The sequence below is a fragment of the Bos grunniens genome, chromosome 3 (genome assembly GCF_055505025.1).
Source record: "Bos grunniens cultivar Pamir isolate PY7600 chromosome 3, Bosgru_T2T1.0, whole genome shotgun sequence".
Lineage (NCBI taxonomy): Eukaryota > Metazoa > Chordata > Mammalia > Artiodactyla > Bovidae > Bos > Bos grunniens.
The window spans coordinates 93020714-93044719 of NC_141167.1; the positions used below are offsets into that span (position 1 = coordinate 93020714).

At 37.2% G+C, this 24006-nt stretch overlaps 1 protein-coding gene across 19 annotated transcripts in view; it reads left to right on the forward strand.

Annotated features, from left to right (window-relative positions):
- Positions 1–24006, forward strand: part of SYCP1 (synaptonemal complex protein 1) — a 144782-nt gene that overhangs the window by 83204 nt on the left and 37572 nt on the right. For 13 of the 19 annotated variants that reach the window (XM_086392007.1, XM_086392019.1, XM_086392008.1 and 10 more), the window contains 8 exons: positions 138–219; positions 2708–2770; positions 6268–6330; positions 6504–6566; positions 12451–12567; positions 12976–13086; positions 14201–14293; positions 14785–14859. In XM_086392007.1, coding sequence (XP_086248133.1) covers positions 138–219; positions 2708–2770; positions 6268–6330; positions 6504–6566; positions 12451–12567; positions 12976–13086; positions 14201–14293; positions 14785–14859 — 667 coding nt within the window. The remainder of the gene's footprint in view (positions 1–137; positions 220–2707; positions 2771–6267; positions 6331–6503; positions 6567–12450; positions 12568–12975; positions 13087–14200; positions 14294–14784; positions 14860–24006) is intronic. The other 6 variants (XM_086392018.1, XM_086392011.1, XM_086392015.1 and 3 more) reach the window with 3 other exon arrangements.

Here is a 24006-nt window from a genome sequence, read left to right on the forward strand (position 1 = left end):
AAAATGATCAATCAAAGTGAAGATATAAACCAATAAAAATTTTTAAACTGATCAGTAGTCAATTTTAGAAGTTCCAGAAAGGGAATAAAATGAAAATGTAGATTTTATTGCAATGTCACTCTTCCATTTCCTTTAAGGAATGAGCTGGAATCTGTGAGAGAAGAACTAAAACAGAAAGGAGATGAAGTTAAATGTAAATTGGACAAGAGTGAAGAAAATGTATGTTGTATTTAATAGTAGGTTCTATCACAAAATTTCAAATCATAAAAGCAGTAGCTGGTGTCCAAAAACAAGTGTACTATTGTACAGATAACTGGAGGGCCAAGGACTGTTGTAGACTGTTGACCTTAAAAACGTGGGCCATGTTGAGTTGTTTTACTTACGTGGTTTTTATCTAGAAGAAATAATGGCATAATTCTAAATTTCTTTAACACTTAGCATTTATAAATGTCGATTTATATTTTAGGCTAAATAGGCTCATGCTTTAGTAATATAAAATATACTAATAAAGTGATTAATAAGTTTGTGTTGTACATTGGTGGAAATGATTTCAAAGAGTTGAGATAGGAAGGCTTTTAGGGAAGATTATCACAAAAGTAGAATAGTACAAAGTATGTGAAGTGATTATGTTGTATAACATACAGTGGGAGAAAATTGTGCCAAAATAGATTGCAATGATCAAATTAGATTGTGAAGACCTTGACTTTGTTTTTTCATTCATTCCACAAATATTATTAACTACCTACAATGTGCCAGGCAGTGTTTTGGGTGCTGAAGTTTTGTTTTAGTTTGTTTTGTTGGGCAGTAGTGATCCATTTAAGGTTTTTTATTAGACAAGTAACATTTTTAATTTTTAAGAACAGAGTAGGGAGTGGTGAAAGGCATTGGAATCAGTTAGAAGGCTATAAAATTAGTCTTCAAAGCTTTGAAAAAAAATGTTAGTGAGGACTCTTGCCTAGTTTAGCTCACTTATACTTCAGCCATTCATTGCAGTTAGGGGATAGAGTAATCTCTCCAAGCCTGAGTTGCATTCCCACCCTTGGAGACAGATTAGTCCCCATCCAACTTTATGAACTGATCAGGGTTACTGTGGAATTTACACTAAAAAAGAAGACCAAAATATATAAATTCTCTCTCTTTATAGAATATATATTTGCTATATATTGCTATATAATTCTATATAATTGCTATTGGAGACCATGGAAAGGACAACTGTCTGAACTTGAGTCAGGACAAGCTTCTTGGAAGAAGCAAAATTCATGTTAAAACCTCCGATTAATTCAATTAGTGGAAGGCAGTGGTGTAGGCATAAGTAGATCAGGGAGAAGAGTATTTCAAGTTACACATACACATACACACACACACACAATATATGAAGTATGAGAGAGCCTTGGAAATATGATAGGGCCCCTATATTTAAACAACTATACAAGTTTATCTAGGCCAAAAGGTGGAGTTTAAGATAGTGGTGTTGGCGGAGAGAGTATAGAAAGATGAGAGATGGGAAGATAAATGGAAGAATGAGGATGGGGAAAAATGAGGGTAGATCATTTCAGGCCTCACAGATATATTTAGGAGTTTGAGGTTGTTGAAGAGTTGACCTGAGAAGTGTCATAATTATATTTACATGTTGGAGGGCTTAAGACTGTTGGAATAGTCTAAGGGTAAGATGAACTATATTTTTAAGGACTTGCAATGACCAGGAACATTCTAGATTCTTTATGTTATTTAAGCTGGAAGTCATTTTTGTCCTCATTTCATGGATTAGGAAACTGGGCCTCCAAAAGGTAAAAGTGCAAAAAAGCTACATGTCTAAGAAGTGGAAGAGTTGCCTCTCTAACATTCTTTAGACTGTACCACTTTCCCCACCCCCAAAGCTGTTTTTTTCTTTCAGTTTCATATTTATTAGTTAAATTCAGCCCCCCCAAATTAGTCTCCTAAAGACTTGGTATGTAATTCACTACTTTAAAATTTGTGTCAGAGGCTGCTTCAAAACACTTATCTTGTTGGTGTAGAGAAAAACATGAATTTGATGGTTAATGTAAAACAAAAATCTTCCACTAAGAATTTAAAATTTATTTTACCAATGTAGAAGATATTAATGATGAGTTAATAAAAAAGTGAAATGCAAGACAAATTGATAGCATCTTTAAGCTTTCCGTGGTTGGATTTCAGTTTGCTTATTGAAACAGTTTCCTGGAAATAATTCAGGTTGCAAATATTTCTTGGTGAAATTTGTTATACTCTTCTTTTATCCCAGTCCATACTTTATCTTAGCCTTTTTTCCCTCATTTCTAAAATGGGTATAATAATACGTATTTTTCTACATCATTGGATTGTTACAAAGTTCAGTTTAATAAATGTTTGTGAAAAACGTGTTTAAAAGACGGAAAACATCTATATATAATTTTTAAAATTGAGTATAACCTGGGAAAGCTAATAAAAGATTGTAAAGTGATAATGAACATTAACATATATGCATGAAAACATTTTTTTTAATTTTTTAAATATAAGAATTTTATATGTATTTTTAAAAATGTAGCTGAAATAAACTGGTGGAGCTGATAACTATTTTTTTTAGAAATATAAGACTAAGCTTTATAATTCCATGTCTAAAAGATACTCAGAAGAAAATAGAATTTCTGTTAACATTTTATTTTTTATTTTTTCTGTTAACATTTTAAATCTGATGTTAATGTTTTTTTAGGCTCGAAGCATTGAATGTGAAGTTATAAAAAAAGATAAACAAATGAAGATACTAGAAAACAAGGTATTATCAGATGTGAAAGATACTTGGGACTAGAGACTCTATAACAATATATGTATGGCTAGACTCTTTAGGGCCAACCTTTACATTGTCCTGTACAAAGAGATCTCAGTTCTATTTTGAAGGCTTTCAAGAATAGTATAGGATTTTTACTGCAGGTTTGTTCGAAGAGGCTTTGGAATTAGAAGTTTCTGCATAATGCTTCAAAGAGCAAAGCTTTGTTAAATTGCTCGTCCACTATCTCTTTCCTTTCTCCAAATTTCATACCTTCAGCAGCTGCATTTGCTGTGGATATCTTACAGTGGCAAGATGCTTTTAAAAAATTGTGCTTAGATATCTCTCCCATTTTTTATAGTCAAAGGAGCTGCAGAAAAATTTCCCCTTTCTTTTTGTGAGATGTTTTTACTCTCTGGCTAGTGATACTGACTCACTTTCACCACACACTTGTCCTAAACTTGACTTTCTGTGTAGTGAGTTAGCAAATAGTCCTTTGGAGAACGTAGTTCACTTTCTAAAGTTCTGAGCTCTAATAATTAACACTATTTTTTTTTTTCTAGCTAGAATTCTAGTGAATAAGATTCTTTGATTTTATGTACCTGAATTATTTTACTTAAAAATGAACTGTAATAATTTAAAATTTTAATAATTTCTGGGCATTCCATCAAATATATTAACTAGTCCTAAGTTTAGATATTTTTTAAATTTAAAAAGATTGAATACTTAAGTTACTTTAATTTTCATTAGTTTATTCAGAGGAGAGAGTGAGATGGGGCAGTAAAAATAGCAAAATTGATCTGATATTATATATACATATTTTTTGAACTATTGTAACTACAGTTATAAAGGGGATTTTTATAATGTATCAGATCAGTCGCTCAGTCGTGTCCAACTCTTTGCGACCCCATGAATTGCAGCACAGCAGGCCTCCGTGTCCATCACCAACTCCTGGAGTTCACTGAGACTCAGGTTCATTGAATCAGTGATGCCATCCAGCCATCTCATCCTCTGTCGTCCCCTGTATAGTAATGCCAGTTATGGAGAAGACAAAGGCACCCTACTCCAGTACTCTTGCCTGGAAAATCCCATGGACGGAGGAGCCTGGTGGGCTGCCATCTATGGGGTCGCACAAAGTCGGACACGACTGAAGCAACTTAGCAGCAGTAGCAGCAGCAATGTCAGTTATAATTTTCTAGGGAAAGCTAAGTAGGAGAAAGATATGATCATCAATATTAACTCTCGAGTAAATTTTGATGGTCTGAAGAATGGAGAAATATGTAAAATGAGCTTTCTCAGGCAATATTATAATCCGGTTATACTTAAAACTGATAGTTTAAACATTTTTTCAGCATTCATTTGGTAAGGCCAAGAAGTGACTGATTTTCTTGTCTCTATTGAGTTTTAAATTTTAATTACATGTTTATTCAGTTCAGTTCAGTTCAGTCACTCAGTCGTGTCCAACTCTTTGCGACCCCATAAATCACAGCACGCCAGGCCTCCCTGTCTATCACCAACTCCCAGAGTTTACCCAGACTCATGTCCATCAAGTTGGTGATGCCATCCAGCCATCTCATCCTCTTCTTGTCCCCTTCTCCTCCTGCCCCCAATCCCTCCCAGCATCAGGGTATTTTCCAGTGAGTCAACTCTTCGGATGAGGTGGCCAAAGTACTGGAGTTTCAGCTTCAGCATCAGTCCTTTCAATGAACACCCAGGACTGATCTCCTTTAGGATGGACTGGTTGGATCTTCTTACAGTCCAAGGGACTCTCAAGAGTCTTCTCCAACACCACAGTTCAAAAGCATCAATTCTTCAGTGCTCAGCTTTCTTCACAGTCCCAACTCTCACATCCATACATGACCGCTGGAAAAACCATAGCCTTGACTAAACAGACCTTTGTTGGCAAAGTAATGTCTCTGCTTTTTAATATGCTATCTAGGTTGATCATAACTTTCCTTCCAAGAAGTAAGCGTCTTTTAATTTCATGGCTGCAGTCACCATCTGCAGTGATTTGGGAGCACAAAAAAATGAAGTCTGACACTGTTTCCACTGTTTCCCCGTCTATTTCCCATGAATTTATGGGACTGGATGCCATGATCTTCGTTTTCTGAATGTTGAGTTTTAAGCCAACTTTTTCACTCTCCTTCACTTTCATCAAGAGGCTTTTGAGTTCCTCTTCACTTTCTGCCATAAGGGTGATGTCATCTGCATATCTGAGGTGATTGATATTTCTCCCGGCAATCTTGATTCCAGCTTGTGTTTCTTCCAGTCCAGCGTTTCTCATGATGTACTCTGCATAGAAGTTAAATAAGCAGGGTGACAATATACAGCCTTGACGTACTCCTTTTCCTATTTGGAACCAGTCTGTTGTTCCATGTCCAGTTCTAACTGTTGCTTCCTGACCTGCATACTGAAGTTTTAATTAGTTCTAAAAATCTGATCAATTTTCCTTTATGGTCTGTTTCTTTTTCATAGTTTCAGGTCTTTAAAAACAATATTTAAAATATTTTAATTTGATATTCTTTGTTTAATTATTTCAATATCTGAAGCCTTTTCAGTTCTGATTTTGCTCTTTGTTCTTTCTACTGATTTTTACTCTTGGAGCCTTATTTCTTTACATTTTTTTATTTCTTGGAACTATCTGTGGTAATTTTCTGAGGCTTGTGTTGAAATTGTTATCCTCCCAAAAAGATTATCTTGAGGGCACTACTAACCGGAGCCCATTTGAAGTTTTTTAAGATTATTGAGATAACATGAATTCAGTTGTAACTAACCCCTGGCCCACCCCCCCAAATATAAGGCCACTTCATGGCTACTACAGATTTTCATGACAGTTTTTATACCATTCACTCAGTGCCAGGGTCAAGACAAGTTTCCTTACTGTTTTCTTCTATGTGGCAGATTTATTTCTTATTTATACTTTCACTGATTAGGTAGTCTTTTGAGTTTGGGACTTTATGCAGGCTTGTCTTACTGGATTCTGTACCTTTAGTGAGCTCTCAGTTTTATCTCTTATCTCCTTTACCCTAGGTAGGTTTGACATTAATAGAATTATTTAATGACACGACTATTTAGTTTTGACTGGGCTAGGTCTTCGTTGCTGCACGTGGGCTTTCTTTAGTTGCAGTGAATAGGGGCTGCTCTTTGTTGCAGTGCATGGGCTTCTTGTTGCAGTGGGTTTTCTTGTAGAGCATGCGTTCTAGGCTCATGGGCTTCAGTACTTGCAGCATGTTAGCTCAGTAGTTGTGCATGGGCTCTAGAGTGTGGGCTCAGTAGTTGTGGTGCATGGGCTTGGTTGTTCCACAGCATGTGGCATCTTCCCAGACCAAAGATTGAACCCATGTTCCCTGTATTGGCAGGTGGATTCTTAACCAAGGCACCATCAGGGAAGTCCTAATGACATAGTTTTTGAAGTAATCTCTACGTTAATATTTTTGTTAGTTTGAAAGTATTTATTTTGACTGGAATATTGAATAAAATAATTTTAATTTCTCTTCATTTTTTAGTGTAACAATTTGAGGAAACAGGTTGAAAATAAAAGCAAGTTTATTGAAGAACTCCAGCAGGAGGTATGTACTGATTCTCAAAATCAAATTACTTTTTTAAAAAAACCCTTTATATTCACTGCAGTTTTAGAGAATAATGCTTTCCTTTACTTTAGTAATTTAGTCTAAGTCAGTGAAAGTATAAGTTTGAATCACTTTGATATTAAACATAATTCTTTATTTTTTACTTCTAACAGAATAAGGCCTTTAAAAAAAAGAGTACAGCAGAAAGCAAGCAGCTGAATGTTTATGAGATAAAGGTATTTGGAATCTTTATTTAAGAAAAAAAAATACTAGTACATAGATGAGAATTTAGAAATTTAAGCCCTTTGTGTGTGTGCTAAGTCACTTCATTCATGTCCGACTCTTTGCAATCCTATGAAATGTAGCCTGCCAGGCTACTCTGTCCATGGGATTCTCAAGGAAAGAATATTGGAGTGGGCTGCCATGCCCTTCTCCAGGGGATCTTCCGGACCCAGGGATCAAACCCACATCTCTTACATCTTCTGTATTGGCAGGCAGGTTCTTTACCACTAATGCTACCTGGGAAGCCCAGGCCAGTGAAGGATAGTGAAGGACAGGAAGGCCTGGTGTGTTGATGAGGTTGCAAAAAGTCAGACATGACTTAGTGACTGAACCATAGCAACAAAGCCCTTTATATTGTAGCAGTTATTTTAGTTTTAATAGAACACACATCTTTGGTTTAGCTGTGTTAAAATCATTTAAGCCAGGGGTCCCCAACCTCTGGGCCATGGACTGGTTCATAGCCTATTAGGAACCAGGCTGCAAACAGATGAGTGACAGGCAAGTGACCAAAGCTTCATCCACTCCCCATCAATCTTATTGCCTCTTGAGCTCTGCCTCCTGTCAAATCAGTGGAGGCATTAGATTCTCATAGGAGTGCAAACCCTACTGTGAACCGTGTGTGCTGAGGGATCTAGGTTGCATGCTCCTTATGAGAATCTAATGCCTGATGATCTCAGGTGGAGCTGAGGTATGTTAGCACTGGGGATCAGCTGCAAATACAGATTATTATTAGCAGAGAGGTTTGACTGCATAGCTAACTGCTAAGTCACTTCAGTCGTGTCCGACTCTGTGCGACCCCATAGACGGCAGCCTACCAGGCTCCTCTGTCCCTGGGATTCTTCAGGCAAGAACACTGAAGTGGGTTGCCATTTCCTTCTCCAATGCATGAAAGTGAAAAGTGAAAGTGAAGTTGCTCAGTCGTGTCCGACTCTTCGCGACCCCATGGACTGCAGCCTACCAGGGATTTGCTCCTCCTCCATCCATGGGATTTGCCAGGCAAGAGTACTGGAGTAGGGTGCCAGTGCCTTCTCTGTGACTGCATCAGTTCAGTTTAGTTTAGTCGCTCAGTCGTGTCTGACTCTTCGCAACCCCATGAACTGCAGCACGCCAGGCCTCCCTGTCCATCACCATCTCCCGGAGTTCACTCAAACTCATGTCCATCGAGTCAGTGATGCCATCCAGCCACCTCATCCTCTGTCGTCCCCTTCTCCTCCTGCCCCCAATCCCTCCCAGCATCAGGATCTTTTCCAATGAGTCAACTCTTCACATGAGGTGGCCAAAGTACTGGAGTTTCAGCTTTAGCATCATTCCCTCCAAAGAAATCCCAGGGCTGATCTCCTTCAGAATGGACTGGTTGGATCTCCTTGCAGTCCAAGGGACTCTCAAGAGTCTTCTCCAACACCACAGTTCAAAAGCATCAATTCTTCAGTGCTCAGCTTTCTTCACAGTCCAACTCTCACATCCATACATGACCACAGGAAAAACCATAGCCTTGACTGGGTGGACCTTTGTTGGCAAAGTGATGTCTCTGCTTTTGAATATGCTATCTAGGTTGGACATAACTTTCCTTCCAAGGAGTAAGCGTCTTTTAATTTCATGGCTGCAGTCACCATCTGCAGTGATTTTGGAGCCCAAAAAAGTAAAGTCTGATAGAGACCATAATAAATCAGTTATTTGCAGATTCATAGCAAAATCCTATCAGTGAGTGGCAAGTGACAATTAAGCTGCATCTGGTGGCAGGCTTTATAGTGGCAAGTAAGTTAATGTACTTCAATTGTATAGCCTCATCTGATGGCAGGCTTTAAGTCAGAATCCAACATTTATTTTAGTCTGTGTATAGCTTGCCCATTATTTTCTTTACCACTTCTGTCTGTGATATACTACTGCATAGATAAGGGAGTGGGTTTTTTTCTACATATAATAGAACTTTTTTTTCCATAATAAAGACACTCCCTTTATGTAGTAATATTCTCTTGCCTTAGAGAGTAATTCTTCTGTTTTATTGTTATAATTATACCAATTTTCTTCTTAGTGTTTAGTGTTTGAATGGTGTTCAGTTATTTATTTAAAGTATTGGAGTTTCAGCTTCAACATCAGTCCTTCCAGTGAACACCCAGGACTGATCTCCTTTAGGATGGACTGGTTGGATCTCCTTGCAATCCAAGGGACGCTCAAGAGTCTTCTCCAACACCACAGTTCAAAAGCATCAATTCTTCGGTGCTCAGCTTTCTTCATAGTCCAACTCTCACATCCATACATGACCACAGGAAAAACCATAGCCTTGACTAGATGGACCTTTGTTGGCAAAGTAATGTCTCTATTTTTCAATATGCTGTCTAGGTTGGTCATAACTTTCCTTCCAAGGAGTAAGCGTCTTTTAATTTCATGGCTGCAGTCACCATCTGCAGTGATTTTGGAGCCCAGAAAAATAAAGTCAGCTACTGTTTCCATTGTTTGTCCATCTATTTCCCATGAATTGATGGGACTGGATGCCATGATCTTCGTTTTCTGAATGTTGAGCTTTAAGCCAACTTTTTCACTCTCCTCTTTCACTTTTATCAAGAGGCTCTGTAGTTCTTCTTCACTTTCTGCCATAAGGGTTAGACATTGATCCATATGTTTACCTTATGTCAGTACCACACTGTTTTGATTATTGTAGCTTTGTGTAGTGAGTTTTAAAATTGGGGATTATGTGTCTTCCAATAATCTTCTTTTCCAAGATGGTTTTGGCTCTTCAGGGTCCCTGGGAATTTCTTGTAAATTTTGGGATCAATTTGTTCTGACAAAAAGGCAGTTGGAATGATTGCATTGAACCTTTTTGCTCTATTTATAGTGTTCAAGAGAACACTATCAAAGGGTCAAAGGACACCATCAAGAGAGTGAAAAGACAACCCACAGAACTGGAGAAATACTTGCAAATCATGTAGTTGGTAATGATCTAATACCCAGAATATATAAAGAATACTTCCAATTCAGCAACAAAAGCCAGTCACTGAATAACAAATACTGCATGATAGTTAAAATAATCAATCACATGAAAGCAGTAATATCAGGGACTGGCAGGAGTGGGGGATGGGGAATTGTTCTTCAATTTGTGTAAATTTCAGTTATGGCTTTCCTGGTGGCCCAGATGGTAAAGAAACTGCCTGCCATGTGGGAGACCCAGGTCTGATTCCTGGGTCTGGAAGATCACCTGGAGAAGGGCATGGCAGCCCACTCCAGTATTCTTGCCTGTAGAACTCTGTGGACAGAGGAGCCTGGTGGGCTGAAGTCTATGGGGTTGCAAAGAGTCAGACACAACTGAGCTATTAACACTTCACTTCAGTTATGCATGATAATGTAGTTTTAGAGATATGCTGTATTACATAATGCCTCTAGTGAACAATTCTGTATTGTTTACTTTAAAATTTGTTAAGAGGGTAGACTCTTAATGTAAATGTTCTTATGGGAAAAAAAGGGACAGAAGGAAACTTTTGAAGGTGATGGGTATGTCTATCTTCTTGATTTTGATGATCATTGATGCATGCATATGTCCAAACTCATCAAACTGTATACATTAAGTGTTGTTGATCAGTAACTAAGTCATGTCTGACTCTTTGTAACCCCACGGAATGCAGCATGCCAGGCTTCCCTGTCCTTGACTTTCTCCCAGAGTTTGCTCAGACTCATGTCCATTGAGTCAATGATGCCATCCAACCATCTCATCCTCTGTCAACCCCTTCTCTTCCTGCCCTCAATCTTTCCCAGCATCAGGGTCTTTTCCAGTAAGTTTGATCTTCTCATCAGGTGTCCAAAGTATTGGAGCTTCAGCTTCAGCATCAGTCCTTCCAATGAATATTCAGGATTGAGTTCCTTTAGGATTAACTAGTTTGATCTTGCAGTCCAAAGGAGTGTTGTATTGTCCAGCACCACAATTCAAAAGCATCGATTCTTCAATGCTTAGCTTTTTTTATGGTCCAACTCACATCTATACATGACTGCTGGAAAAACTATAGCTTTGACTATATGGACCTTTGTTGGCAAAGTGATATATTTCCATTTTTTAGTATGCTATCTAGATTTGTCATAACTTTGTTTACAAAGAGCATGTGTCTTTGAATTTCATGGCTGCAGTCACCGTGTGCAGTAATTTTGGAGCCCAAGAAAATAAAGTCTGTCACTATTTCCATTGTCTCCCCATCTACTTGCCATGAAGTGATGGGACCGGATGCCATGATCTTAGATTTTTGAATGTTGAGTTTTAAGCCAGCTTTTTCCCTCTCCTCTTTCACCCTCAGCAAGAGGCTCCTTAGTTCTTCTTCACTTTCTGCCATTAGAGTGGTATTATCTGCATATCTGAGGTTGTTATTTCTTCTGCCAGTCCTGATTGCAGCTTATGATTCATCTAGCCTAGCATTTCATATCATGTACTCTGCATGTAGGTTAAATCAACAGGGTGACAGTATACAGCCTTGTCCTACTCCTTTCCAATTTTGAACCAGTCTCTTGGTTGTTCCATGTCCGTTCTGTTCCTTCTTGACCTGCATATAGGTTTCTCAGGAGACAGTTAAGGTGGTCTGGTATTCCTATCTCCTTAAGATTTTTCTACAGTTTGTTGTAATCCACATAGTCAAAGGCTTCAGTGTAGTCAATGAAGCAGGAGGAGATGTTTTCCTGGAGTTCCCTTGCTTTTTCTATGATCCAGTGGATGTTGGCAATTGGATCTCTGGTTCCTTTGCCTTTTCTCAATCCAGCTTGTACATCTGGAAGTTCTTGGTTCATGTACTGCTGAAGCCTCACTTGAAGGATTTTAAATATTACCTTGCTAGCATGTGAAATAGAGAAGGCAATGGCACCCCACTCCAGTACTCTTGCCTGGAAAATCCCATGGACGGAGGAGCCTGGTAGGCTTCAGTCCATGGGGTCACTAGGAGTTGGACACGACTGAGCGACTTCACTTTGACTTTTCACTTTCATGCATTGGAGGAGGAAATGTCAACCCACTCCAGTGTTTTTGCTTGGAGAATCCCAGGGACGGGGGAGCCTGGTGGGCTGCCGTCTATGGGGTCACACAGAGTTGGACACGACTGAAGCGACTTAGCAGCAGCAGCAGCAGCATGTGAAATGAGTACAGTTGTATGGTAGTTTGAACATTCTTTGGTGTTGCCTTTCTTTGGAATTGGAATGAAAAATGACCTTTCCCAGTCCTATGGCCACTGCTGAGTGTTCCATATTTGCTAGCATATTGAGTGCAGCACTTCAACAGTATCATCTTTTAGGATTTTAAATAGCTAAGTTGGAACTCCATTAAATATCCAGCTGGATTTCCACATTAAATATGTGGGTTTTTTTTGCATATAAGTTATATCACAATAAACTTTATTTTTTTTTGTAATATAAGTTTAATTATTTTAATTGGAGGCTAATTACTTTACAATATTGTAGTGGTTTTGCCATACCTTGACATGAATCCACCATGGGTGATCCCCATCCTGAACCCCCCTCCTACCTCCCTCCCCATCGCTTTTTCTTTGAATCACATGGGTGTTCTGTCCAAATGGAATAGTTACTTATTGTAATAAAACAAGAGACTAAATAATTTAAATATTGTCAAAAAATTTAAAAAATAAAACTATGCCTGCTTTTAGGATATTACTTGTCACGACTATGTATTTTAGGAGAAAAGATAGATTTTGTGAAAAATAAAGCACATCTCCCCATATGAAAAGTGTAAGGAAAATGATCCAACTGTAATATCTTATAAATCATCTTCTGAGAGTCACAAAACCCCAAAATGAATGCATTTTTCAAGTAATCCACAGCATTTACTAATGTTCATTCTATTTTCTTTATTCGAAGGTCAATAAATTAGAGATAGAACTAGAAGGTGCCAAACAAAAATTTAAACAAATGACTGACAGCTATCAGAAAGAAATTGAGGACAAAAAGCTATTAGAAGAAAATCTTTTGGGAGAGGTATGTTTGAAAACTTGTTATACTAAAACCATATATTTGTATGTTAACATTTTAAGAGAAAAGTAATAATTCTTTTAACATTATAACTCTTTAGAAGATTTAGTAAATTATATCAGGGACAATTAATTAGCTTTTTAAAATAGAAACTAAAAGTATTGTTATGCTAAGTATTTAAGTATTGAGTAGTATATAACTGTTTTGAAAAGATTAAATGATTTTTACAGTGTTATACTGTCATCTCACTTGATAGAAGACCCTAACTAAAATAAACCAAAACAGTAGTGCATTTTCTACTTAGCTTTCCTAATTTCCTGGTGTTTGATTTCTTCATTTTAACTTAAATTTAACATTTGAGTTTAATTTGCTTTTTGGGCATTAATTTTAAAAAACTTTAAATTTATTTCATAGGTTGCAAAAGCAAAAGTAGTAGCTGATGAAGCAGTAAAATTACAGAAAGAAATTGATATACGATGTCAACATAAAATAGCTGAAATGGTTGCACTTATGGAAAAACATAAGGTGATTTTTTTTCCCTTTTGTATAATGAAAATTATCAATTTTAGCAATATTTATGCATAAAATGGTAAAATATAGTATTCTGATTTGTTAGACAAAATTGTTTAGACAACAGTGTCTAATTATAGCTGGAATACCCTTGATCTCTCATTTTTCCAAATCTTCACTACCTGAAGCTGAGCCTAAGTGTCACTTCCTTGAAGAAGTCTTTCCTCATCATTTTATGGATAGATATAACCACTCTTGTTCTCAGTTTTCTTAGTAGTCTCTTACAGAATTTTCCATCTTATTTTTATTAAAATACATACCTAGTATATGTGCTTAAATAAATATAATATTTGTGTCCTCTACCTATGGCCAACATATACTAAACAATAATAAATAGATGTAAAACTATGTTAGTTGTATTTGTGAGTATGCTCTACTTTTTACTGTTGTTTTAAAGTAATCATTACCTTAGGGAATTAAGTCTTATACTCTTCAGGATTTTGATAGAAAGTGGGCTATACCTATCAATCTTTATAAGTTGTTGCTAGGATATTATTATGAAGTAACCTATGAGAAATTAAAAATATTTTAAGTAATATTGTGAACTCATAAATGTAAGCAACTTTTGTATGTCTTAATCCAGTACAGTTTTTATCCTTATTGATACTTAAATTGTCCCAACTTTGGCCAGTGGGAACCTCTTAAAACTGGTTGGCAGGTCCTTTTGACTTGACCCTAATAATCTGTGATAGCTTTCTTACTTTATGTTAACAACAAAATATTTAAGATTCATCTTGTATTTCCTGCCCAAGATCTGGAATCAGCAGTTTTTCTAAGAGGTCCTCGTGTTTCTAATGTTTTTTTAAAATTATGAAATTCATTATTCCTAATTAAAAAATATTATTTTTTGCTCTTGGGTTATTTCTAAGACCGTTATCTATGTTTTATTGTTTTTATTGTTAGCATTTAAAAATGTAATTTAAAAAATTTAAAAATATGCTCAAATATATATTACTGAATTCATAGACATCATTTTTGTAAATATTAAATGCATTAGGATAACAATGTTACTAAAACAGAAGCTTTTGAACTTCTAATACATCTAAAATGTTCTCTCTATTTAATATAGCACCAATATGATAAAATTGTTGAAGAAAGAGACTCAGAATTAGGATTGTATAAGAGCAAAGAACAAGAACACTCATCAATGAAAGCATCTCTGGTGAGAACAAATAGGAGTAGAAGCCAATTTTCATATAAACCATAATTTTTGATCTATAGAATCAAATAACCATAGATCTGAAAGGGATATTATAGATTTTATAGGGAGATGGTTTTCTAATTTTTTTTGAAATTGTAGAATGATCTCTTTTTTTCAAGTGAAAAGTTATAAATTCCAATTACAAATAAGTTTGAGCTCTGATTGAGGTTTGGAAAGGAGGAGTGGGATAGATTGGGAGAGGATGAGAAGAAGAGATGTATATAGTGTTAAATATTTCTTTAGAGATATATATAGTGTTAAAATTTGTCTAAATGAAATCTTTGGTTATGTTCATCTAGCAGCCTTCATAACAGCAAGCTTTTAAAATGTATATCTTTTATGAGTGAATTCATTTTTCTGTAAAACTAAAGTTTTAAAATACTAGTTTGCATTTTCATTATCTTAAGAACTATATAGATGCACTTATAAATTTCATGTTCCTTTTTCTTTAGGAGACTGAACTATGCAATCTCAGAAATGAACTTTGGTCTGTTAAGAAACACCTTGAAACAGAACGAGAAGAAAAAGTAGGTTTTGTAGCAATATAGATAAAGTAATTTTGGATTTTAGGTGTAACCTAAGTTTTATAAACATATAATATTAGAAAATAATAGGATAAGTTTACATATGGATTAAAAATATAATTTTTCCCCATTAGCTTTTTTCAGAAATATTTAGCATATTCTATTGTTTAAATATTAAGCATATAAATATAGGATTGCTTTGAGTATACATGCTTTTAGATATAAATATTTGAATAATATTTCATATATTAAAAGTGCTTATGTATTTGTATGTGTTTTTTAGCTACTGATCGTGTTTCAGAAAAAAATAATGCCTGTATTTGTATTTGGTGTTGTTCAGTCACTCAGTGGTCATGTGTGGATGTGAAAGTTGGACTATAAAGAAAGCTGAGCGCTGAAGAATTGATGGCTTTGAACTGTGGTGTTGGAGAAGACTCTGGAGAGTCCCTTGGACTGCAAGGAGATCCAACCAGTCCATCCTAAAGGAGATCAGTCCTGGGTGTTCATTGGAACGACTGATGTTGAAGCTGAAACTCCAGTACTTTTGCCACCTGATGCAAAGAGCTGACTCATTTGAAAAGACCTTGATGCTGGGAAAGATTGAGGGCAGGAGGAGAAGGGGACGACAGAGGATGAGATGACTGGATGGCAGCACTGACTCAATGGACATGGGTTTGGGTGGACTCTGGGAATTGGTGATAGACAGGGAGGCCTGGCATTCTGCGGTTCATGGGGTCACAAAGAGTCAGACACGACTGAGTGACTGAACTGAGACCGATACTGAGTCGCTCAGTTGTGTCCAACTCTTTGCGACCCCATGGGCTGCAGCATGTCAGGCTTTCCTGTCCTTCACCATCTCCTGGAGCTTTCTCAAAGTCATGTCCATTGAGTCAGTGATGTCATCCAACCATCTCATCCTCTGTTGTCCCCTTTCTCTGCTGCCTTCAGTTTTTCCCAGCATCAAGGTCTTTTCCAGTGAGTCAGTTCTTTGCATCACTTGGCCAAAGTATTGGAGCTTCAGCTTCAGCATCAGTCCTTCTAATGGATATTCAGAAGTGATTTCCTTTAGGACTGACTGGTTTGATTTTCTTGCAGTCCAAGGGGACTCTCAAGAGTCTTCTCCAACACCACAGCTCAAAAGCATCAATTCTTCAACGTTCAGCCTTCTGATGGTCCAACTCTCACATCCATACATGACTACTGGAAAAACCATAGCTTTGACTAGACAGACCTTTGTTGGCGAAGTAATGTCTCTGCTTTTTAATATGCTGTCTAGGTTTGTCATAGCTTTCCTCCCAAAGAGAAAGTGTCTTTTAATTTCATGGCTGTAGTCACCTGCAGCCATGGTGATTTTGGAGCCCCCAAAAATAAAGTCTGTTACTGTTTCCATTGTCTCCCCATCTATTTGCCATGAAGTGATGGGACCAGATGCTGTGATTTTTGTTTTAAAACATTGAGTCTTAAGCCAGCTTTTCCCCTCTCTCTTTAACCTTCATCAAGGGGCTCTTTGGTTCCTCTTTGCTTTCTACCATTAGGGTGGTGTCATCTGCATATCTGACATTATTGATATTTCTCTCAGCAATCTTGATTCCAGCTTGTGCTTCATCCAGTCTGACATTTCACATGATGTACTCTACATATAAGTTAAATAAGTGGGGTGACAGTATACAGCCTTGACATACTCCTTTCCCAGTTTGGAACCAGTCCATTGTTCCATGTCCAGTTCTAGCTGTTGCTTCTTGACTTGCATACAGGTTTCTTAGGAGGCAGGTAAGGTGGTCTGCTATTCCCATCTCTTGAAGAATTTTCCACAGTTTGTTGTGATCCATACACTAAAAGGCTTTAGTATAGTCAATAAAGCAGAAGTAGATGTTTTTCTGGAATGCTTTTGCTTTTTCTGTGATCCAAAGATTTTGGCAATTTGGTCTATAGTTCCTCTGCCTTTTCTAAATCTAGGCTTGTACATCTGAAAGTTCTTGGTTCATGTTCTGTGGAGGCCTGGCTTGGATAATTTTGAGCATTACTTTGCTGGTATGTGAAATGAGTGCAATTGTGTGGTAGTTTGAACATTCTTTGGCATTGCTCTTTGGGATTTGAATAAAAACTGACCTTTTCCAATCCTTTGACCACTGCTGAGTGTTCCATATTTGCTGGCATACCAAGTACAGCATCATCTTTTAGGATTTGAAATAGTTCAGCTGGGAATCCATCACCTCCACTAGCTTTGTTTGTACTGATGCTTTCTAAGGCCCAGTTGACTTTGCACTCCAGTCTGGCTCTAGGTGAGTGGTCACACCATCATGGTTATCTGAGTCATTAAGATCTTTTTGGTATAGTTCTTCTGTGTATTCTTGCCACCTCTTCTTAATATCTTTGTTGCTTCTGTTAGATCCATACCATTTCTGTCCTTTATCGAGCCCATCTTTGCATGAAATGTTCCCTTGGTATCTCTAATTTTCTTGAAGAGATTTCTAGTCTTTTCCATTCTATTGTTTTCCTTTGTTTCTTTGCACTGATCACCGAGGAAGGCTTTCTTATCTCTCCTTGTTATTCTTTGGAACTCTGCATTCAAATGGGTATATCTTTCCTTTTCTCGTTTGCCTTCTGCTTCTGTTCTTTTCTCAGCTATTTGTAAGGCCTCCTCAGACAGCCATTTTGCCTTTTTGTATTTCTTTTTCTTGGGGATGGTTTTAATCACTACCTCCTGTACAATGTCATGAAACTCTGTCCATAGTTCTTCAGGTACTCTATCAGATCAAATCCCTTAAATCTATTTCTCACTTCCACTGTATAATCATAAGGGATTTGATTTAGGTCATACCTGAATGGTCTAGTGGTTTTCCCTAGTTTCTTCAATTTAAGTCTGAATTTAGCAATAAGGAGTTCATGATCTGAGCCACAGTCAGCTCCCAGTCTTGTTTTGCTTCTCCATTTTTGGCTGCAAAGAATATAACCAATCTGATTTCAGTATTGACCATCTGGTGATGTCAATGTGTAGAGTCTTCTCTTGTGTTGTTGGAAGAGGGTGTTTGCTATGACCAGTGTGTTCTCTTGGCAAAACTCTGTTAGCCTTTGCTCTGCTTAATTTTGTACTCCAAGGCCAAATTTGCCTGTTACTCCAGGTGTCTGTTGACTTCCTACTTTTGCATTCTAGTACCCTATAATGCAATGAACATCTATTTTTGGTGTTAGTTCTAGGAGGTCTTGTAGGTCTTCATAGAACCATTCAACTTCAGCTTCTTCGGCATTACTGGTGGGGGCATAGACTTGGATTGCTGTGATATTGAATGGTTTGCTCTGGAAATGAACAGAGATCATTCTGTTGTTTGTGAGATTGCATCCAAGCACTGCATTTCGGACCCTTTTGTTGACTATGATGGCTACTCCATTTCTTCTAAGGTATTCTTGCCCACAGTAGTAGATATAATGGTCATCTGAATTAAATTCACCCATTCCAGTCCATTTGAGTTCACCGATTCCTAAAATGTCAACATTCATGCTTGTCATCTCCTGTTTGACCACTTCCGGTTTACTTTGATTCATGAACCTAACATTATACATTCCTATGCAGTATTGTTCTTTATAGCATTGGACTTTAATTTCACCACCAGACATCCACACCTGGGCGTTGTTTCCACTTTGGCTCAGCCTCTTTATTCCGTCTGGAGCTATTTCTCCACTCCTTTCCAGTAGCATGTTGGTAGGTGCCCAACCTAGGGAGTTCATCTTTTAGTGTCATATCTTTTTGCCTTTTCATACTCTTCCTGGGGTTCTCAAGGCAAGAATGCTAAAGTGGCTTTCCATTCCCTTCTCCAGTGGACCACGTTTTGTCAGAACTCTAACCATGACCCATCTGTCTTGGGTGGCCCTACATGGCATGGCTCATAGTTTCATTGTGTCAGACAAGATTGTGATCCATGTGATTCATTTGGTTAGTTTTTGTGATTAGTGTCTGCCCTCTGATGGATGAGGCTATGAAGCTTGTGGAAATTTCCTGGTGGGAGGCACTGGCTATGGGTAAAACTGGGTCTTGCTCTGGTGCACAGGGCCATGCTCAGTAAATCTTTAATCCAGTTTTCTTCCGATGAGTCAGGCTGTGTTCCCTCCCTGTAGTTTGTCCTGAGGCCAACCTATGGTGGGGTAATGGCGACCCCCTTCAAAAGGACTTATGCCACAGGCCCAGCTCCCATGACTGTTGTAGTCAGTGCCTCTGACCCTGCGACAGGCAGCTGTCAACCCACACCTCTTCTGGAGACTCCTGGACACTCACAGGCAAGTCTGGCTCAGTCTCTTGTGGGCTCTCTGCTCCTTTCTCCTGGGTCCTGGTGCAAACAAGTTTTGTTGTGTTTTGGAATTTACTCACACTGTAAAATGACAATACTTTCTTTTCTTTCTTTATAACATCACACTGTGCCGAGTAACCTACTTATATATAGTTTAATCCTTACAACAGTGCTATTAAACAGTACTTATTATTGTCTGCCTTTTTTTTTTCTTTTTTAAAAGCCAGTCAAATTTAGCAGTGGGGAGTTGTATACTAATTTTAGTGACACTAATGTTAATAAGTTCTGGTAACCCATTACCATCAGACCAGCCTGTTGTCTGCATTTTTACAGAGGTTAGGTTGTTTATTCAGGATCACATAAGAAAAACAATGGAATAACTTAGAATTCAAATCTAGGTTTATTTTGCATGATTCGAAATCATATTTCCTAATTACTCTGCAACATGCCTAGGTAATGTGCACTTTCAATTTCAGATCTCTGTGTGTTTGTTCATTGTTTCCTGCATTTAATTCCTTTCTTACTTTCTCCACCTATGAAAAATTTCACATATTTTCATGTTGCAAAGGTGAGCTTACTGTATATAAGTATTCTCATAGTATTTTGTTTGAAGACAATATTTATTTATATATTTATTAGGCTGCATTGGGTCTTGGTTGCAGCATGAAGAATCATACTTTGCAGTGCATGGGCTTCTCTAGTTGCGGTGTGCTGGCTTCTTTCTGGTTGTAGCACTTGGGCTCCAGGAGTACAGGCTCAGTAGTTGTGGTGCACTGGCTTAGTTGCCTCAACTCATGTAGAATCTTAGTTCCCCGGATCAGGGATCAAACTAATGTCCCCTACATTGAAAAGCAGATTCTTCTCTAGGAGTTTTATAGTTTCTGGTCTTATGTTTAGATCTTTAATCCATTTTGAGTTTATTTTTGTGTATGGTGTTAGAAAGTGGTCTAGTTTCATTCTTTTACAAGTGGTTGACCAGATTTCCCAGCACCACTTGTTAAAGAGATTGTCTTTAATCCATTGTATATTCTTGCCTCCTTTGTCAAAGATAAGGTCCATATGTGCGTGGATTTATCTCTGGGCTTTCTATTTTATTCCATTGATCAATATTTCTGTCTTTGTGCCAGTACCATACTGTCTTGATAACTGTGGCTTTGTAGTAGAGCCTGAAGTCAGGTAGGTTGATTCCTCCAGTTCCATTCTTCTTTCTCAAGGTCGCTTTGGCTATTCTAGGTTTTTTGTATTTCCATACAAATTGTGAAATTATTTGTTCTAGCTCTGTGAAGAATACTCTTGGTAGCTTGATAGGGATTGCGTTGAATCTATAAATTGCTTTGGGTAGTATACTCATTTTCACTATATTGATTCTTCCAATCCATGAACATGGTATATTTCTCCATCTATTAGTGTCCTCTTTGATTTCTTTCACCAGTGTTTTATAGTTTTCTATATATAGGTCTTTAGTTTCTTTAGGTAGATATATTCCTAAGTATTTTATTCTTTTTGTTGCAATGGTGAATGGAATTGTTTCCTTAATTTCTCTTTCTGTTTTCTCATTATTAGTGTATAGGAATGCAAGGGATTTCTGTGTGTTGATTTTATATCCTGCAACTTTACTATATTCATTGATTATTTCTAGTAATTTTCTGGTGGAATCTTTAGGGTTTTCTATGTAGAGGATCATGTCATCTGCAAATAGTGAGAGTTTTACTTCTTCTTTTCCAATTTGGATTCCTTTTATTTCTTTTTCTGCTCTGATTGCTGTGGCCAAAACTTCCAAAACTGTGTTGAATAGTAATGGTGAAAGTGGGCACCCTTGTCTTGTTCCTGACTTGAGAGGAAATGCTTTCAATTTTTCCCCATTGAGGATAATGTTTGCTGTGGGTTTGTCATATATAGCTTTTATTATGTTGAGGTATGTTCCTTCTATTCCTGCTTTCTGGAGAGTTTTTATCATAAATGGATGTTGAATTTTGTCAAAGGCTTTCTCTGCATCTATTGAGATAATCATATGGGTTTTATTTTTCAATTTGTTAATGTGGTGTATTACATTGATTGATTTGCGGATATTGAAGAATCCTTGCATCCCTGGGATAAAGCCCACTTGGTCATGGTGTATGATCTTTTTAATGTGTTGTTGGATTCTGATTGCTAGAATTTTGTTAAGGATTTTTGCATCTATGTTCATCAGTGATATTGGCCTGTAGTTTTCTTTTTTTGTGGGATCTTTGTCAGGTTTTGGTATTAGGGTGATGGTGGCCTCATAAAATGAGTTTGGAAGTTTACCTTCCTCTGCAATTTTCTGGAAGAGTTAGAGCAGGATAGGTGTTAGCTCTTCTCTAAATTTTTGGTAGAATTCAGCTGTGAAGCCGTCTGGACCGGGGCTTTTGTTTGCTGGAAGATTTTTGATTACAGTTTCAATTTCCATGCTTGTGATGGGTCTGTTAAGATTTTCTATTTCTTCCTGGTCCAGTTTTGGAAAGTTGTACTTTTCTAAGAATTTGTCCATTTCTTCCACGTTGTCCATTTTATTAGCATATAATTGTTGATAGTAGTCTCTTATGATCCTTTGTATTTCTGTGTTGTCTGTTGTGATCTCTCCATTTTCGTTTCTAATTTTGTTGATTTTTCTCCCTTTGTTTCTTGATGAGTCTGGCTAATGGTTTGTCAATTTTATTTATCCTTTCAAAGAACCAGCTTTTGGTTTTGTTGATTTTTGCTATGGTCTCTTTTGTTTCTTTTGCATTTATTTCTGCTCTAATTTTTAAGATTTCTTTCCTTCTACTAACCCTGGGGTTCTTCATTTCTTCCTTTTCTAGTTGCTTTAGGTGTAGAGTTAGGTTATTTATTTGACTTTTTTCTTGTTTCTTGAGGTGTGCCTGTATTGCTATGAACTTTCCCCTTAGGACTGCTTTTACTGTGTCCCATAGGTTTTGGGTTGTTGTGTTTTCATTTTCATTCATTTCTATGCAAATTTTGATTTCTTTTTTGATTTCTTCTGTGATTTGTTGGTTATTCAGCAGCGTGTTGTTCAGCCTCCATATGTTGGAATTTTTAATCGTTTTTCTCCTGTAATTGAGATCTAATCTTACTGCATTGTGGTCAGAAAAAATGCTTGGAATGATTTCTATTTTTTTGAATTTACCAAGGCTAGCTTTATGGCCCAGGATGTGATCTATCCTGGAGAAGGTTCCATGTGCGCTTGAGAAAAAGGTGAAATTCATTGTTTTGGGATGAAATGTCCTATAGATATCAATTAGGTCTAACTGGTCTATTGTATCGTTTAAAGTTTGTGTTTCCTTGTTAATTTTCTGTTTAGTTGATCTATCCATAGGTGTAAGTGGGGTATTAAAGTCTCCCACTATTATTGTGTTATTGTTAATTTCTCCTTTCATACTTGTTAGCATTTGTTTTACGTACTGTGGTGCTCCCGTGTTGGGTGCATATATATTTATAATTGTTATATCTTCTTCTTGGATTGATCCTTTGATCATTATGTAGTGACCGTCTTTGTCTCTTTTCACAGCCTTTGTTTTAAAGTCTATTTTATCTGATATGAGTATTGCTACTCCTGCTTTCTTTTGGTCCCTATTTGCATGGAAAATCTTTTTCCAGCCCTTCACTTTCAGTCTGTATGTGTCCCCTGTTTTGAGGTGGGTCTCTTGTAGACAACATATGTAGGGGTCTTGTTTTTGTATCCATTCAGCCAGTCTTTGTCTTTTGGTTGGGGCATTCAACCCATTTACGTTTAAGGTAATTACTGATAAGTATGATCCCGTTGCCATTTACTTTATTGTTTTGGGTTTGAGTTTATACACCGTTTTTGTGTTTCCTGTCTAGAGAATATCTTTTAGTATTTGTTGGAGAGCTGGTTTGGTGGTGCAGAATTCTCTCAGCTTTTGCTTGTCTGAAAAGCTTTTGATTTCTCCTTCATACTTGAATGAGATCCTTGCTGGGTACAATAATCTGGGCTGTAGGTTATTTTCTTTCATCACTTTAAGTATGTCTTGCCATTCCCTCCTGGCTTGAAGAGTTTCTATTGAAAGATCAGCTGTTATCCTTATGGGAATCCCCTTGTGTGTTATTTGTTGTTTTTCCCTTGCTGCTTTTAATATTTGTTCTTTGTATTTGATCTTTGTTAATTTGATTAATATGTGCCTTGGGGTGTTTCTCCTTGGGTTTATCCTGTTTGGGACTCTCTGGGTTTCTTGGACTTGGGTGATTATTTCCTTCCCCAATTTAGGTAAGTTTTCCACTATTATCTCCTCAAGTATTTTCTCATGGTCTTTCTTTTTGTCTTCTTCTTCTGGAACCCCTATGATTCGAATGTTGTAGCGTTTAATATTGTCCTGGAGGTCTCTGAGATTGTCCTCATTTCTTTTAATTCATTTTTCTTTTATCCTCTCTGATTCATTTATTTCTCCCATTCTATCTTCTAATTCACTAATCCTATCTTCTGCCTCTGTTAATCTACTATTTGTTGCCTCCAGAGTGTTTTTAATTTCATTTATTGCATTATTCATTATATATTGACTCTTTTTTATTTCTTCTAGGTCCTTGTTAAACCTTTCTTGCATCTTCTCAATCCTTGTCTCCAGGCTATTCATCTGTGATTCCATTTTAGTTTCAAGATTTTGGATCAATTTCACTATCATTATTCGGAATTCTTTATCAGGTAGATTCCCTATCTCTTCCTCTTTTGTTTGGTTTGGTGGGCATTTATCCTGTTCCTTTATCTGCTGAGTATTCCTCTGTCTCTTCATCTTGTTTAAATTGCTGAGTTTGGGGTGTCCTTTCTGTATTCTGGCAGTTTGTGGAGTTCTCTTTATTGTGGCATTTCCTCACTGTGTGTGGGTTTGTACAGGTG